The 18,304-nt window shown below is 39.0% G+C and overlaps 1 protein-coding gene across 1 annotated transcript in view; it reads right to left on the bottom strand.

Annotated features, from left to right (window-relative positions):
- MND1 (meiotic nuclear divisions 1) overlaps positions 1 to 18,304 on the bottom strand; it is a 42,904-nt gene that overhangs the window by 23,911 nt on the left and 689 nt on the right. Inside the window, 3 exon segments of the mRNA XM_053941674.1 lie at positions 14,885 to 15,033; positions 16,639 to 16,696; positions 17,271 to 17,336. Of these exon segments, the coding sequence (XP_053797649.1) occupies positions 14,885 to 15,033; positions 16,639 to 16,696; positions 17,271 to 17,336 (273 nt within the window).

Below are 18,304 nucleotides of genomic sequence, written 5' to 3'. Positions count from 1 at the left end.
CAAAGAAGCCAATGCTCTCTGCAAGAGAGGTCATAAAGGTGTCACTTTTTCTGGTTTGGTTTTTTTTTTTTTTTTCATACTCATTAAGTTCTTAAGGAATGTTTCTGCTTTCTGTAAAATGGATGTACAGAAGGAGCTCTCAAGGCAGTGCAAATCACAGAAGCTGGTTTCCAGCATGGAAGCACCAAATATAGCATCTTATAATTTTCTTGATCCTCTATATTCCACATCATTTACTAATGCAAGAGACACTAATGACAAACTATGGGAGATAAAGGAATTTCTTAGATTCTGTCCTACACAACATGCAAGGTTGCCATGCTGTGAGGTTAGAAGACCCTCTTTTGCCTAAAAGCAAAGATGATTTTTACATAATCTCATTTAAGATATTGCTTTCTTAGCTCACAGATTTTAATTGCTTGGGTATTTTTAGATTTTTTAATTATTGTTTAATTATTATTTCACATTTAAAAATTTCTGAAATAAATTGATACCTCAGCTCTTTGTGCATTATTTCTAAGTCATGGTGGTTATCCTCTATAACAAAAAATAAAGGCTGAGGATACAGAAAGGAATAGCAGAAGGAGGCAAGATATATAGAAAAAACCCTAACACAGGACAAGGATTCAAAGAGTGAGGAACAGATGGCCAGGGTTTGTACAAAGAATCTATGACTATGGGAGAAGTGGAAAGGCTTGGATAGAGAGGTGGGAGCACAGCTGAAAATAACTATAATGAAAGAAGGAAAGACGGCGAGGATAAAGGAGTCAGAGGAAGGATGGATACACATGATAAAATACTTAATTGAAAGCCAAGTGCAAATGGCAAATGACAGTTTATAGGGCATTAAAAAGAAAAAAAGCAGAACATGCAAACATTGTGTATGTATGATAGCAGACAACCACATCTGGACAAATACAGTGATGTATTTTCCCACTCACCAGCTGTAGAAAAGCCTGATTGCAAAGAAGCACAGCAGCAAATGGAATATTTCAATCCCTGGAGCAACCTTGGGGACATTTTTCAGGGGAACTGGCAAAAAATTTCTCAAGGAACATTAACCACTCCCAAAAGCAGAAGACTGGTCCAGAGATAAAGATACTGCGTCCCCTCTATTTCTTGAGAGAGATGTCTGGGCTGACACAGGAACAACCTTCTGCCACAAGTGTAACTGACCAGGTGTGGCAAAGAAGTACAGAGATTCTACTCCACTACAAAGTTTTGTGTCTCCAATCTGACTGCTCTGAATCAGCACATGATTAAGCAAGATGCAAGAAAGCAGCAAAAACATCATCTAGGGGAAAGGAAAAGGAGAGGAGACTAAATAATCAAAAACTAAGAAGTTAAAAATGTTCTCCACAAGAGCATTTTCATGTTTTCAAAACACAGTGGGAGTCTGCAAGAAGACAGTTTAATGAAGAAAGTAACTAACACCTATAAAACAGGAGAGTTGGGGAACAATTTCTTTAGTTTACAGACCAGTGTGATCAATTAAATGGCTAGCCTTAGACATTAATTCAATCCAAAGTCCCCCAAAAATCCCCAAAGGGATGATTTTTCCTACTCTGCAAAGGCATCGCAATCTTTAGCTATACATGTGTGCAGCAGCTTGGGTGTGCAAAGTGCTATGTGCTGGCGATAACCACCACTTCCATCACAGAACCTGGAGTCTGGTTTGTATCAAAGAACACAGATTAGACATTCTCACATAATTTATAATCTACTCTGAACACATTAATACCAGGGCTCCACTTCAGCAAGCCACTGATGTACATTTGGAAGAGGAACATTTAACTGCAACAAACAACAGCAGCAGCTTTCAGTTCCATTCCTTTTCAAAACCTGCCGGATAGACTTTTATTTTAGAATAAAAAACAACTTTTTTTTTTCTCCAGCAAAAGTTTTTGTTGGTCCTATGCCTTTTCATTCCCTGTTTTTAACCACTCTAACCACAAGTATCCCACCAAACATGTAGCTTGTCTCACCAGCATATTAAAATATCTACAAACCTAGTATAAGCCATGCAAACCCAGCCCCTGGGTATGTTCACTGGCCAAGAATCAAGCCAAGGTCTCATATGCTAACCACCAAGAGTGCTCACAGCTGTTAACTCACTACCATTATGGTCTGAAAGAGAAATACCATCCTTTTGGTTTTCTTTCAGCCAAACACTCAACCAAAAATGGTATTAAAAACTACTGCTCTTGTGATCACCACTCACTGTGGCACTACAGAAGAATTAAAGACATCCATTTTCAAATCATTTCTAACTTGCAAAGTTATTTGCTTTGGGTTTGAAGCTCACTGTGCCTTGTTTCAGGCTAAAGGCAAGGCTAGTTTGCTTTTGGCTTAGACAAAAGCAGTTCAAGAAGTTTAGGGTAACATTAAGCAGCAGACAGGTATATTTCTTTTCTATGTGAAAACTATCTCACTACTGAAAAACCTAAGTAGAATTGACAGAAGGCATGGAGAGAAAGTACTTCAAAGCATTCCTCTAGATTTTAAAGAAAGAAAATATTGATGCTAAAAACAGACTAACAATATATAGAGAGGAAAAATACAAAGATCAACAGCCAAAAAACAATCTGAAAATATTGAAAACAGATCTTTGGGTTAAAAGAAAGGCACAGAACATTACTAAAAGAAATCACTTAATAATTACTGTTGACTAAAACTTAAAGAGGAAGAAAAAAATCCCGAAGGGCAGCACACTGAAGTGTGGAACTGCTTTCTTAAGTACTACACTAAACAAGCATACAGCTATTCTTTTTACACACACAGTCACAAATCCATGCTTCCCAGAGTTTCCAAATACTTGTAAGCAAACTTTGCAGCCAGCTAATCACAGTCACAACAGCTTGGAGAGCCCTCCTGTGACCTGCAGTACTGTGGCTTCTGCTGTGATCTCAGGATGTCCCGTATCACTCATGAAATGCCATTTCTCCATATAACCCACCCAGTGAACCGAACTACAGTAGGAGCAGCCACCAGGTCCACTGGGACCTCAGTCAGGGATGTGATAAACTCTTAGTGAGGCATAATCAGCAAACATACACTCACTACATAAACACAATTAAGATCTAAGATCTGAGTCACTCTAAGTCATTTCAGCAAGTAGGGATTTGTATTTGGTGCGACTTCAAAGGAGCAACTAAGAGACTGCAATAGTTCAGGAAATACAGGTAAGAACAAGAGTAGAGACCAAAGCAAGATGGAGTAAGAATTTTTTATTCATAAGCTGAAGAATAAATGAGATGAGATTTTTTCAGCAAGAGAACATCTGAAAATGGAAGGAAAACAGACTGTAGAAAAAGAGAACAGAAAAGTTAGGGCCCACCATATTTCTGTATTCATATGAACTTTTTTAATACTGAAATATTGGAAAAATGTTCAATTCAAGAACTCTCTTCTCTTTATGCATGATATAAATTTTACCATAAAAAGATTTTTAATGCAATCTTTGAAAGAGTCAATTCAAAAACTTGGTAAAGGATAGGGAATAAACTTGATTTTCTGGACAAAAAGGATCACAGAATTGGTCAGGTTGGAAAGGACCACAGTGGATCATCTGGTCCAATCTCCCTGCTCAAGCAAGGTTGTCCTAGAGCACATTGCACAGGATTGTATCCAGATTGCTCTTGAATATCTCCAGTGGGGGAGGCTCCACAACCCCTCTGGGCAACCTGTGCTGGTGCTTGGTCATCTGTACAGTGACGTTCTTCCTCATTTCAGGTAGAACTTCCTGTGCATCAGTTTCTGCCCACTGCCTCGTCCTACTGCTTTGCACCACCAAAAAGAGCCTTGATCCATCCTGCTGATAGCCACCCTTTAGATATTTATACACATTAAGGAGGTCCTCTCTCAGTCACCTCTTCTTGAGGCTGAATCAGCCTGCCTCCCCCAGCCTTTCCTCATAAGAGAGATTCTCCAGACCCTCACCAACTTAGTAGCTCTTCACTGGACTCCTCCAGGAGCTCCGTATCTCTCTTGTACTGTGGAACTCAGAACTGGATACAGAACTTTACATGTGGCCTCACCAGGACTGAGTAGAGGGACAGGATCACTTCCCTCAACATGCCGTTCCTAATGCACCCCCAGGATACCACTGGCCTTCTTGGCCACCAGAGCACACTGCTGGCTCAGGGACAGCTTGCAATCCACCAAGTTCTCTGGGTCCTTCTCTGCTGAGTTGCTTTCCAGTAGGTCAGCCCCTAGCCTGTGTTGGTGCATGGTGTTTTTCCTCCCCGAGTGCAGGACCCTGCATTTGTCTCTGTTGAATTTCAGGAGGTGGCCAAATGTAATTTTGGATGGGACTTGGCTTTTCAAGTCTCATTTCTACTTCTCCTGACCACCTCTCAATACACACTCCAAGTGGCCTGGCCTTGCTTCTGTCTCCTGTGGACTTCTTTTACTTGAGTAATGGCAGCAGTTCTTCATTCATCTATGGTGGTTTCTTTTGCCCTTGGCCCAACTTCTTTCTCATTAGGGTGCATCATTCTTGAGCCTGGAGGAAGCGAGCCTTGATGATAGCCAACTCTCCTGGACTCTTCTTCCCTGCAGAGCCTGGTTTCCATGGGATTCTTCCAAGAATATCCCTAAATGGGCTAAGTTAGCTCACCTAAAATCCATAGTCATCATCTTGCTTGCTGTCCTGCTACCTCTTCAACCAACACTGAACTCACCAACTGAACTCACTTCTGGTCACTACAGCCAAGGCTGGCCCCAGCCTTCACATCCCCACAAGACTTCCTTGTTGGTTACTGTGAGGTCAGTCAGCACATCATTCCTTGTGAGATCCTCTACAACCTGTGGCAGGAAGTTATTGTCAATGTTTTCCAGGAACCTGCTGGTCTGCTTGCATATTGTTGTACAGCTTCTCCAGCAGATGTCAGGGTACTTAAAACTCCCCCACAAGAGTCAAGGCCTGTGACTTTGAGACTTGCTGCTAACTGCCTGTAGAATGCCTCATCCCCCTCTCCTCTTGATCAGGCAACCTGAATCACATACCCACAATAGTGTCACTCTTTCTACTCCACCCTTTTATCCTGACCCATAAGCTCTTGACTCTCTCATCATGCTCATTAAGACAAAGCTGAATACATTTCCTTTCCCCCATAACACATCATATTTGCTATTCAAAATTAAAGGATGACACACTGATTATTTTAAGTAAATAACACTTGCTCCAAAACATCATACTACTAATCCTGCCAGTGTGCAAGTTCTGTCTTTTTTAAGAGGTACGAAAGAGATAACAAATGTGCATTTTTAGTTTAGTACTGTAAAAAAGTCAGTGATTAAAAAAGGTATCCGACACTTATGCTAAGCACGTGAAGGTTTTTTTCAGGGGACTAACCTGAAAAAATACCTGACTCGCCATACAACTGTTTGACAAAGCACTGCAAAGACCCTCAACAATTAGTAGTTCTTAAGTTAGATCTCTGCACTTATAAGCAGTATTTCTATTTTTTGCTAGAGCAAATAAAAGAAAATGTGGGGTATTCAGAAGAAACAAATGAGAAATTCCCCCTCCATAGGAACCTTCATCCATCCACATAGGTAACAAACATGATGATGTTACCTGCAATTATTTTAATAATGTTACTACACAACAAATCCCTCTACATTAAAAGTATTTTAATTCAATTATTTTCCATCTTTTTTAGATTTGCCAGAATAATTAAGTTAAATTAGAGAAAATGTCTTGCCAAGAGCTTTTGTTTTTGCTTCATTCATTTGCAACACCATTTGATAAGTAGTGGTTACTCAACAAAAAATAACTGCTCGAGGCCAACCTCCTTAAAAGACAAAAGGTGAAAGAAACAGTTGTGCAGGCTCAATGAAAGAACTGAATTTCTGTGGCTGCTTTCAGAGTTGGCGTAATTGGCACGACCTGAGGGACAGATGGCCGTCTACTCAGATACAAATATCAAGTACTCCCCAATCAACTTAAAAAAATCCCAAACCAACAAAAAACCAGCTGAAACACCTCATTCAACACTGTTTCACAAATGCAAGCAATCTAACAAGGAAAGCTGAAAGAACTTCAAAAGATATTCACATGACTGACAGAACTACAGAAAATGTTCATACCTGGACATGAAGGATATGCTTGTTACTGAATATTAGGGTATTTAATAAACCTACAAAGTCCAAGGTAGTAGTTAATAGGTCTGTTCAAGGCAGGAAGAACATAGAAAGATATTTTCTCTTGGAAAGAAAGGGAGAGAATGAAGAGAAGTTTTAATTTTTCCCTAAAGGGTTTTTAAAGATTGCTATCCGAAGCAGCTGGACCATACACTGACAATGTCTTCAGGGATTAACTAGAGACAGGCACAAGTTAAAACACAATATTCATGCAATATTGCCCAAGCTCACATTTACTTAAAGACTTTAAAAACCAAATCAAACTTTATTCCACAGACTTCTAGAAATGCTCAAATTCTATACTGAGATATTATCAGTAAAATAATAAACCTCAGTAAAATACATCTATCAAACTTCAGAGTTTTGACAGCAGTTTTACATACCCACTCTTTATGCCAATTTTGTCATTTTTAAGTAATGCTTAGACAGATCACCCAGTCATCTCTAATTCTTGATACAAAGAAGAGTCTTTCGTGAAACTACCATGTGTTCAAAAATAATGAGCTGTTTGGCTGTGACAAGAAAGACCTTTTCCTCTAAAGCCTCCCTGCATCAAAATAACTTAGCACATTTTGGTTTTATACTCTGGTTTGTTTTTGTTTTTTTTTTTTGGGTTTGTTTTTTTTGTTTGTTTTTTTGGGGGGTTTTTTGTTTGATTTTTTTTTTAGTTTTTTCTTTAATTTTATTCCTTTCAGAAGAGGAAAATTCTATGTAGTGAGACTTCTATAATTACTTGCTGGTAGCTCATTTGTGTATGCATGCTAATTTTCTAAAATAAAATATGCTCTATTAATTGAATTAAAAGATTTTAAGGTGAAAGTCAAAGTTTATGTTAAATAGGACTACAATTCACTGTCTCCATCAAATCCAGCTTTGAAAGTAGTACTGGCTGCCTATCATCAGGCTGGAACTTTCTGGCCTTACAGTACAGGCAAACTTCCAGACAGCACAGAACATTTAAACCTTTAAAGTTTCTTGGGATGCTGGTTTTCTGCTGATCTGCTGAACTGTCATTCTCACCTGCCTTGCTGATCATGGAGCACAGGGGATATGTGCAGGACTGTGTCTCTGCCAGACCTGACTGGGCTTCTGTTTTTACTTCCAGTTTCTTTTCCTTTCAGATTAACAATTTCACTGCAATGCCAGGAATCGAGCCAGCAGCCAGAGTGCAAACCCCTTCAAAAAGGGAAACGGTGTGATGATATTACCTAAAAAATTCAGTCTCACACACAACCCTGTTTGAAAAGCCTAGTGGTTTTCCTGCATTATATCAGAATAAATATCAATATACCCTTTTTAGTATAGTAGGAATCCTCCTTCAAACCTACATTAAAATCTTTAGAGTTATTACAGGGACAGTTTTTTAAAAAGCTGCTCTTAAATCATGCCAATTTTACCTTATGCTCATCAAGAAGGAAGGAAAGGAAAACCTACACTTCCCAGTTGCCATCATGTTAGTTACATATTAAGAGTAAAAGGAAAAGCATGAAATTCAACTAATGAACTCCAAATTATGAAGTTGCTTAATTCCAACAGAAGCCTCCAGAGCACTGGTATTTTTAGAAATCCGCCATGACAGCAGTAACTAAGCATACTCTCCAGGGCTTTGTAGCATGCCATAAAACATAATTCCAGAAGGCTCTAATAAGCTACAGCATTAGAAGAGTCTTCTCTGACGGACATTTTAGGACACAGTAAATGCAGAATCATTTTAAGATAGCACCATTTTTCACGTGCAAGATGCAGAAGTAACAAAAATTGTAGACTATTCTAATAAAATTGTACTGGCATTTTCCAGGGGACTAATAGAGGGAATAAGCCTTACAGGATCAACGAACAAATGGGCATCAATGTAATCAACATATCCACAATGTTTAAATGATGCAAATTCTCAGACTCTTGCTCTTATTGTTACAGCTCCCCCTGGATGGTTTGAAGTGAGTTAGTCATACCATACCAGCTCTGCAGTAAGCCATTTCTTTATGAGTCTAGTCCTTCAGTTCAAATAAAATGTACAGGTCAGTGAAAGCCAGAAGGCTGAACATGGGAAGAGTCACTAATTGTCTGTTGGGAGAGTAATTACTATGCAAGAGAAATAAAAAATGTGACCCAGCACAGAATGGAATCACCCAGCTCACTGGTGCTGCAGACAATCAAAATGGTCAGGGCAATCCAAGGAAGAATAACTAACTAAATAAATAAGTAGAAAGCTAAATGACACGTCCTCAAATAAGAGGGGAAAAAAAGAGGCCCAGCACGCATATGGGAAGACTGCTCTAACAGCGTAGTCAACACACTGGGATCCTGCCTACACATTACAGAATAACAGAATGGTAAGGGTTGGAAGGGATCTTAAAGACCATCCAGTCTCAACTACCTCTGCCATGGGCAGGGACACGTTCCATTAAACCATGTTGCTCAAGGCCTTATAATGGCATTAAAAGAAAGACCTCTTCAGCCATCAGAATTTTATTTTTCCTGGAAAGGAACAATTTATTACATTTTCTGCAATCTAATAAAATTAAATTGCAAGCACACATATGTCTAAATTAATGAATGAGAAAAATGTCTAAATAAGTAATTCCTAACACAAGTCACACACATTAGTTGCAAATGTTCTGACTTCTGGTTCTGCAAACATCGTTCTCTAGTTTAGAGGACAATTCTTTAACCATGCTATCTACTCACTAAAAATAATAAAATATATATGAAAAAGATAGTGCTAAGCTTTCTAAATGTATTACAGCAAAGCCTAAGATCATGATAAACCTTAAGATATTTTATGTCTGCAAGTCCTTTTTTTGATAATAGACAAAGAATTTTTAAAAACACACTGAATACAGCTTTTCAATGGATAATGTGAAAATACCACACCGCAAAAATAAACTGTTCTATCGAAAGCATTAAGCCATGGATTCCAAAGGTATTCCATAGGAACAGCTCATTAATGCTGAGAGGCAAAACCCCCCAAAACAGTGAGACCCTGCATTCAGAACTATCAGAGGCCGAAAACTGCAATAGAGACCTGAGGTGCGTGAGGAGCTCTACTAAGAGCTGGTGCTGTACTGTCTGCTGAGGACATTTCTACAAAGCAATGCCAAAAGCTTGCTCCACAGAACTAGGTCCCACGGCTCTCTCTGCTGATGCAAAGCTCCATCCAAGGCACAAAACTTGTCCAGTATCTACAGCATCACCCGACTTCAAGCACCATCAGGCCTGCTGCTCTTCACTGCACATCTGTCATCTCCAGGGATTGTACCTCAGTTCAGGATTGGTTACTTTTAGCCAGTCACTGCTGAGCACTTGTACTTAACTGCAGTCCAGGATCAACCTCCGAACCACGTGGAAATACCCCGACAATTGAGTGAGTCAATGGGATGAAGGAGGAGGCTGCTCACACTGAAACAATGGGACAGCAGAAGTTTCCTGAGCTTCAGTCAGTGGTCTAAAGCAGATTTATTCATCAACTTTCCAGTCACAGTATTTAAGGAGGAAAAATATATCCAAAAGGATAGAAATAAACCAAGCTGCATCTTCAAAGAACTTTCTGATGGTTAAAACTCAAAATTTTTTCTGTGCATTCTAAATAAAGAAGGCTCTCTCCTTTTACTTATGTTGTCAGATACCTTCAGGAGGCTTCAAGCCAGATTACTCACAATATTAATATTTTTTCCATTCACTATTTTCAAACAATGTGTTTTCTTAACATAAGCATTTCCTAATACAGCATTCCCTTCATTGCTTTTTTGCTAAAATAAATTCTTTCACTTTTCATATTTCAATGCTCATTAGTACAAACAATTTAATACATATGAAGTCACTCGATTTCAACAAGTTCATTCCTGGCTTGTGGGGGGGTGGAATGCAAGGTTGTTGGGGTTTTTTTCTTTTTTTTTTTTTTTTTAAACCAGCTAGCAAATGTGAGCCAAGATGTACCCAGTTCAAATTATCCCTTTGGTTCAATATATGAGTAATGAGAAGTGAAAATCCCTCCTTTTACCAATCCCTAGGGCAGGGATTTAAGAAACAAAACATCAACTAATCTTTCCTATCTTAACTAACATTGGCCCAATGCAATGCTTAGGGGGAGAAAAACATGGCCAGAAACTCTCAAGTCTCTTGGTCGTGAGTATATTGAAGCAAGCACAGGGAACAGCACAAAATGTGAATCCTGTATCCTGCTGTAAAAAGATTTCTGTTCCATCTTTGTTGCAGTACAAGGTGACACCATTTTGTTCCCAGCTGGAACAGCAGCTCTAATAGTTTTATTAAACTTTCCCTTGCAAAAGCCTCAGAACACAAAGGATTGACTCACAAGAAAGCAACACCGTGAGAAATGAGACAAATAACAACACAGTGAAATGAACAACACCACACTGAGGAAAGGAAACTAACTGGTTGTTTTCCCAAGGTACTGGACTACAGTGCTCATAGTACTGTCAATAGTTACGCTAATGATAACATCTTTTAGCATTTCAGGTCCCTCTCAGCACAGATACAAGTGTTTTGCCCAAGACACAGATGAAAAAATGAGAGAAAATCTAAGCTGAATCTGTTTATACTAAGGCTACATCAAAAAAAATTCTTTTTTCCTCACTCACAACTGTTATACCAAGAATAAACATCTTATTTTGTCAAACTATAACTGATTATAGGTAACTCCAGGCTTCTGAATCCAACAGCCAGGAAAATATTAGGAGATCACATCATTTCACCTTTTCTTATGAAAGGAAGACTAACCCCCCAGTAAAGCTTCAAAAGTTCTCTTAACAGGTGAGGTTGCATTAACATTTTCTCCATTTATAAACATTGTTAAAACATTACTTCTCAGTCCACACACTTGCACTTGCTTCACCATCTCATACCTGTACTCCATCTAACCAAATGTAACTTCCACATGCAAACAAACGTGTTTATAAACCCATCTCACCAAAATGCAGCTTCCAACATATTTCACTTTTTCAGTGGTCCTCTTCACAGATGCATAAGCATAACCAAGAGGTGAAGAACAAGCACCTGACAGAAGGCATAAACCTTGAGGAGCAACCACACCACTGTAAAACAAATCAGTACAAAATCCAAAGGGACCTACTTAGTAATCCTCACTGTGGGAGCTATTGGAGGAAATAGCTCTAGCAGATGCTACACAAACTAGAGACATTTGCTATCCTTGCTTTTCAGAAAAACAGGAAGAGGCCCATGCAGTAACTTGGGGTTAGAGGGTACCATCAAGATCCTAATTAGCCTCATATGTAAGTCAGGGATTAGTGCCCCTCTCCAAACACCTGCGTCCACAAAAGCAAGCCAAAAGATGGGTCAGGCAGGGAAGCTGTCAAAAGAAACTTTAACATTGTTTTTAATTGTGGTATCTCTGCACACTGATCATGTAATAAATCCTTCTGGACAAAGTCTGGAGTATACAGAACCCCTGTGAAGTGCAGCTTAAAACATCCAGACAAAACTGGCTTGATCTTCATTATGAATACTAAGCCAGACTTCTTTGCTTCTGCATCTCCAAGATGGTGCGTGACTTAATAATCACTAAAAAAATCTTAAACAAAAAAATTCCATCAAGAACAGCTCCTTAAACAGCCTCCCACAATCACAAGTTCTGTAAAATGCAGAATGCTATGAGCAGCCTGGCTGTGATATTCGGAAGTACCAACGCATGCAGGAAAAAGGTCCTTGTAGCAGGCCCAACTTGTCAAACATAAGCCTCAGTGATGTGAATGAGTAGGGGAATTTGCATCATGAAGAAGACTGTTCTGTTCCTCCACATTATTTTCTAATGACAATTCAGCATTAGGGATCATTCCTTTCCCTTGACTATTTACCCATGCCCTCAGGAAACAAAGATAATGCCTCCTGGTAAAAAGCCTTAATTGCAGCATGAACTGAACTGCTGGATTTTTAAACATGCTTTAAGTAAGGCAGCCTGATTCTAGCTTTTAACTGCTAAACAAAGAGACCGACTCATGTAGTTAACAATCAATCTGGACAAGACACAGAGAGAAAACACATCTCTCAGCAAGCCACAAGCTCTATATGGGAATGATCAAAGACAAGCAGCATGCAAAAGAAATGGTACAACAGCTGACTCTTTTCCTCTGCTTTGTATCTTCTGACAAGAGGTTTTGTGATAGTCAGTAACTAGATTTAGAAAGCCTTAAGAAAATCTCTATGTGTGCACATCAAGAAGAGTACAAACACCAAAAGAGCTAATTTGAACTCACAGACAGAACCTGTTATCATCTTGTAAAGACATTCAGAAAGTTTTTCATTGAAAATACCACCTTTCCACTGCGTCAACAGAGAAGTTATTTTCAGCTAGTGAAAATGCTGAAACTTTTCCCTGAAATGCTGAAACATTTCCAGTCTCATCAGAAAAGCAAGGTAATGAAGAGAAGAACTTTTGAAGACTCATACGATCATCTAAAGAGAGCTCTCATACCAATAAGCCCATATGTCAGGGGCAGGGCTTGGTTTGCAAATAAGGTTCCAGTAATAAAACTATTTCTGGAACAGTTTTCTATTGCAGAATTGTTCATATCAGAATAGTGTATTTCTACATAGAAATAACATCACAAATCAGTAACTACATGCCTGTTACACTTTCACAATAATAGATATGTTTAAGTGAAAGTACATTTAAAGCAATTCAGCATATTTTTGTAGGCAATTCCTGGATACTTACCATGGAGGACATTAGGCAGATTCTGCAAGACATTCCAAGGAAGATATTCATCAGGGTATGCCAGAGACCTGCTTGACCAGTTATGTTCAAAATTCACAATGGGACTAGGCCCAAAGGCAAGGACAACAAAAATCAACAACTTCTTTCAGCTACTTGGTCATAATATGGAGCATGAGCAACAACAAAAAGGATCCAAGACCAAATCATTTGCATTCAATGAAACAGTGGCACCAGAGAGTTTGATGAACAAAACAGGAGTTCTGGAATATATTTGTTCAGTTTCTTAGTCGGCAATTTATGTGCTGGCAGAGTAAATAGCCTTGTCTAAAACTTGTGTGAATGTACTAATAAGGTGAATAATTTTACTAGCAAGTTCAGTTCCAGCTCAGTGCAGAGTTAAACAAATATGTTTCAGACAAATGAAACTCCACTGGAATAAGAGCCAGTGCATTGTTACTACCAGTCTATAAAAATTAATTTAAGTCCAGTTGTGCCAGGTTAAGTCCATGCCTGAAAATAGTAAAACCATGGGCAGCTAAGTCAAACTCCCTTTTCAATTCAGGGCAGGGAAAAAAGGCAATCTTCTTTTGATTATTTTGATATAACTGTATACATATAAAGAAATAGCTGACAACACTGTACATAAGAAAGCAATGCCTGAGATTCATTCAGAGCTATGCCTGAAGAAAATAATGGCTGTAAAAATGTTCAGATGCTACCAGTAAATCTACATTAATTCAAATGATTCTTTGAAGAAAGAACATAATGCTGAATAATCACAAGAAGAGCTGGCAGTGCTGTGGTACAATCATACCACATGGTCTCAAAAAGCTCATTTGTTCATCTTGTTATCATATATTCCCATTGCAAATAAACTGATGAGTAGAGGATTTTCAACTCCCGTTAGAAGCAGAAAGAAAGACAGCTCCCAAAAAGTAGGAAAGAACCAGATCCACAGAACAGCAATGGTACAACAAAAGATGCCCTGCTCTTCTGAAGAGGAGACTCTCCTCCCCGTCCTCTGCCCTGGCAAGGCCACCTCAGGAGCGGTCTGGACTCCTGAATTCTGGGCCCGTTCTGGGCTCCCCAGTTCAAGAAAGACAAGCAGCGACTGGAGAGGGTCCAGCAGAAGGCTATAGAGATCAGGAGGGGACTGGAGTATCTTTCTTATGAGGGAAGGCTGAGGGAGCTGGACCAGTGCAGCCTGAAGAGATGACTTCACAAAAGACAGGGGACCTTATCAAGGACACCACCTTAAGGGCAAGTGTCCAGAGGATGGAGCCAGACGCTTTACAGTGAGGGCCAGCAAAAAGACAAGGGGCAAAATAAGAGAAAAAACTTCTTTCATTTGAGGGTGACAGAGCACTGGAACAGGCTGCCCAGGGAGATCATTGACTCTCCTTCTCTGGAGATTCTCCAGATCCACCTGGACATTATCATGTGCAACCTGCTCCTGGGTGAACCTGCTTTAGCAGGGAATTGGACTAGATCTCCAGAGGTCCCTTCCAACTCCAGCTATTCCTTGATTCTGTGATTCATGACCAATTTACTCTTTTCTCCTGCTAAAAGTGCAGTATAGGATATATAGAAGTGCTCACAAATTAAGCCACCAATAAAAGCAGATGAAACCACAATGGCCTGAGTAGAAACCATTGCCTTATCTACTCAGGTTATGCATTCCAGCTGTCATCACTTTTAAGTTCTTACCTCATGGTAGCCTACATAATATAAAAGACACAAAAACATGATACCTTTGAGTCCTTACATGATGCTTTGCATCATGACTAGCATGCTTTCAGCAGCAAGTAGACAAAAGGTTTTCTCAAGCTCCAGTAAGAACCTCCAAAGTTTTCCTGAGGTAACAGTAAGATAATGACAATGCCCTACCATGAGTGACAGGTAATTCCTATAGTAAAATCTGTGGACATGTACATTTGTACACATGAGAGATATAAACAAGAATGACAAGGGGGTATAAGAGAAAGCAAACCCATTCAGATGGGTATTTTATTCAGACAAGTATTTTTCATAAAACAGATTTACCTGAGACTCTAACTCCTCCAATTTACGCTTCCTGGCATGAAGAGCTTTACTTGGAAAAGCCCAGAAATAATTGGAAGTTCCAATTCTATCAGTGTCCACCATGCCATCATCAACGAGGCTTTGCAGAATCTCTTTCACTGACATCGAGGCTAATAAAAGCAAAAATGTAAAATCAGACCTGCATAGCAGCTGGACTATGGAGAATTATGAATACCACAAACTACTATCTACAATCATCTGTATTCTCCTCCAGTGTCAGCTAGCTGGAAGATTTCACAACAACATGCCCAAACATCCCATTTGAAGGGATGAATCTCTCTGAAACCAGCAGTTTGCTCCTAAACACTGCTATTCTGCACATCTGCCACCAGATGTTTGCAAAATGCTGCTCAGGAGTTTTGCACAAAATACATGCATGGTACACTACAATACCATAGCAAACCCATGAGAGGTGCCTGAGAAATTATCTTGCAATCTTAATTCTAACTTGGATTAAACTTGCTTAAGTTTCTTGATTGGGAATGTAATTATGTTTCACTTTGTAATGCTTAACAAAGTATTTCATAGCAGCAGAGGCACTAAAGCCATCTATCTACAGACTCAGGAAGGACAGATTCTGATTTTAATTATATTCACTTCCAATACAAAACATCATTTATACTCACAAGCATCAACATTTCTGAACACAACTGATCATTTCCTTTCAGACCTGTGGTATAATTCACCATTTAAAAAAAATGGTACCTGTTCAACAAAGCTAAGTAGTTATGTTATCCTCAGGTATTGCAGATATAAAGACTTTTGAGCTTAATTATGGGTTTTGGTACCTGATGTTCAATTTCAAGACTACAGGGGGCCCATATCTTTTGGAAGCTATAGGCTGGATGCCAGGATGGGAACAGGTTAGTAATTGTTCTTTTCAGAGTAACTAGAGCTTGGGTTGTGTGGCTAAATGCCTTCATATGCAGACACAGGATGAATTTGGACTATTCAAAGGTGCTAATGGCTTTAGAAACTCTAAACTCAATTTTACTGCAAATTACAACTAAACATATGCATTGACAAACCAATCAAGACAGCACCACATCTCTTCAGAAGTCCACGAATGCCTCTGTTAGCTGCTGACACAACTGAAAAACTCTGCTTTGTGATATTCACATCTGCAGTTCTCTCAGCAAGTTCATTTACTCTTGCAGTGTCACCAAGATATGCTGGAGAAGGACAGTGGTAACTACACAAACATTATGCTTTGCCTCCCTTTTGTCAATGAGCATAGAAGGGAAAATAATAAGGAACATACAAAACAATCCAAGAGCATAGATAAATCCTCTTGGACCTCATCCTAAACCAATGGATCTCATCAGGAAGGCTTTTCTATAAAAGAAAAGCCCCTCCTATTTATAGCTGACCAGCTATTTTTGGAGGGGAAAAGCTCAAGAGCACACTGCCCATGTATATTTGGACTAGCATTTTAAACATTTGTGATATTACAGGCAGATATTTAATACCTGAGTGCAAACAATGATTTCATACACTGAAAGTCTCTGCAAGTCAGGCAGCTCAGAGCCCAAGCAAGCTCCCATCCCATGTCACTTTTAACACTACAGCCCTGCCACTGACCAGTCTCCCACTCTAGCTACATTTTCCGTTATTAAAATCACAAACCTAAGATTGTAGCCAGGAAAATTTACACTGTAGGACCTGTCCCAAAAATTATTACTTGCTCAAGAGAAAGAACTTTTATAAACACTTACTAATCCCTTTTTCTTTTGGAGCAATCTTCTCTAGATCCTTCAACTGGAAGACATCTTTCTGTGCAAAACATGAAAGACATTTCAGTTCCAAATGACAGCATCATCTAAGCCTGAGTGTTTTTTACACTAAATCAATGCCAACAAAATCAAGTAGGAAATACATTGTATGTTTTGGTTTTGCTTGGGAAATAGCCTGCATATCCCTCAATAGAACTGGAACATTCTGACAATTAAATAATAAGAAAAGCACTATTATTGTAATAAGCCCTGCTATTTCCTTTGGTGATCTGAAGTCATCATACTTCATCTAAAGTTAGACTATAAAGCCCTCAAATACTTCCTAATTTCCTGCTGTCCCCTCTTATGGTAACAGACTCAAAATGAGAAGATGTGCATAGGTAGCACATGAAGAATTTAACACCACCTGTGCATTCCTTGGCTCCACCTGGGGATAAGCCACCTGATCAGAAGTTAAATGAACGAAGTTTTGCCCCTGTAATTTTCACCCTAACGTCACAGGGCATCAGTGAAATGCCTGCCAGGATACAGAGTTCAGCTACATCCCCAGTTAAGTTCATTTTAGGACCTGTTTTCCCATCAATGTAAACGCAGGACAATTACAAGTTACTTACTGTTTCAAAAAAAATCTCCATCATGCGGGCCCTCTTCTCCTCAAAACTCAGACCTTTTTTCTTGGACTAGAACAGGAGAAAAAAGAAAAAAAACAAGACAGTCAGCCACCGGAATAATTAGTATCTGCTCAGAATTCAAATCTATTTACCTTTAAGTTGTATTTGCCATCCTTTAAAATACCTTACCACTAAGTCCAGACTTTCAGATATACGCCTTCTTTGCAAATAATCTCTACACTAAGCTCATCTGTTAAATGGAGGGACTTACTCTTAAGTTTGGAGCCAGCCATTAATATAACCCAACCCCAACTCCAGCCTCAATACTCCTTGATACATACCAATCCCAAAATATGTATTTATACCAAACTCACATAAATGTTTAATAACTCTTACAAACATAAGGAGTACCTTCTTTTTGGTTTGGGTTTTTTTAAGAACTGCTTTCTGTGTTTTGATACACAGACAGTAGTGTGAGTTGTAGGCCATTCGGGTTTTTTTAAGGAGATAAAGAACATTTTAAGATATGACTTTCTTCAAAGGTCCAAACCAACTTCATAATTTCGAGGTCACATTTTTAAAACTCTGCTGCCTTTATTTCTTTTCTCTCTGGTTGTGTGATCAAGCATTAAATAACTTGGGTTGAACTACAAACAAAAGGCAGAAATGGCTACGCACAAATCGCTATCAACAACACAAAACTGAGAAACAGTCTCCTCTGGTCACTTTCAGAGATGCTATTTTGATATGCCTCTTATAAAATTAGGATATAAAGTATTTCACAGAGAATTGGAGTTTTATTAATAGCATTTAGCATAAGTCTCAACAACCCAAAAGCAGCAGCCACAATGTGAATTTGAAGAGCTCCCCACTCCCTGATTCACACTGTGTGGAGCTACAAAAAAGGGAAAGGGGGATAGAAAAGGCCAAATAGGATGTTGGCAGAAAAATGTCTCATTTTAAAAAACAAAACAAAAAAAGGCACATTGTCACTTATAAATCAGTGGAAGTGGGTAGTCTATTAACAAGATACTTTG

This window comes from Vidua chalybeata, chromosome 4 (genome assembly GCF_026979565.1).
Source record: "Vidua chalybeata isolate OUT-0048 chromosome 4, bVidCha1 merged haplotype, whole genome shotgun sequence".
NCBI classification, from domain to species: Eukaryota; Metazoa; Chordata; class Aves; order Passeriformes; family Viduidae; genus Vidua; species Vidua chalybeata.
The sequence above is the reverse complement of the archived record's forward strand: the minus strand, read 5'-3'. Positions and strand labels throughout refer to the sequence as shown.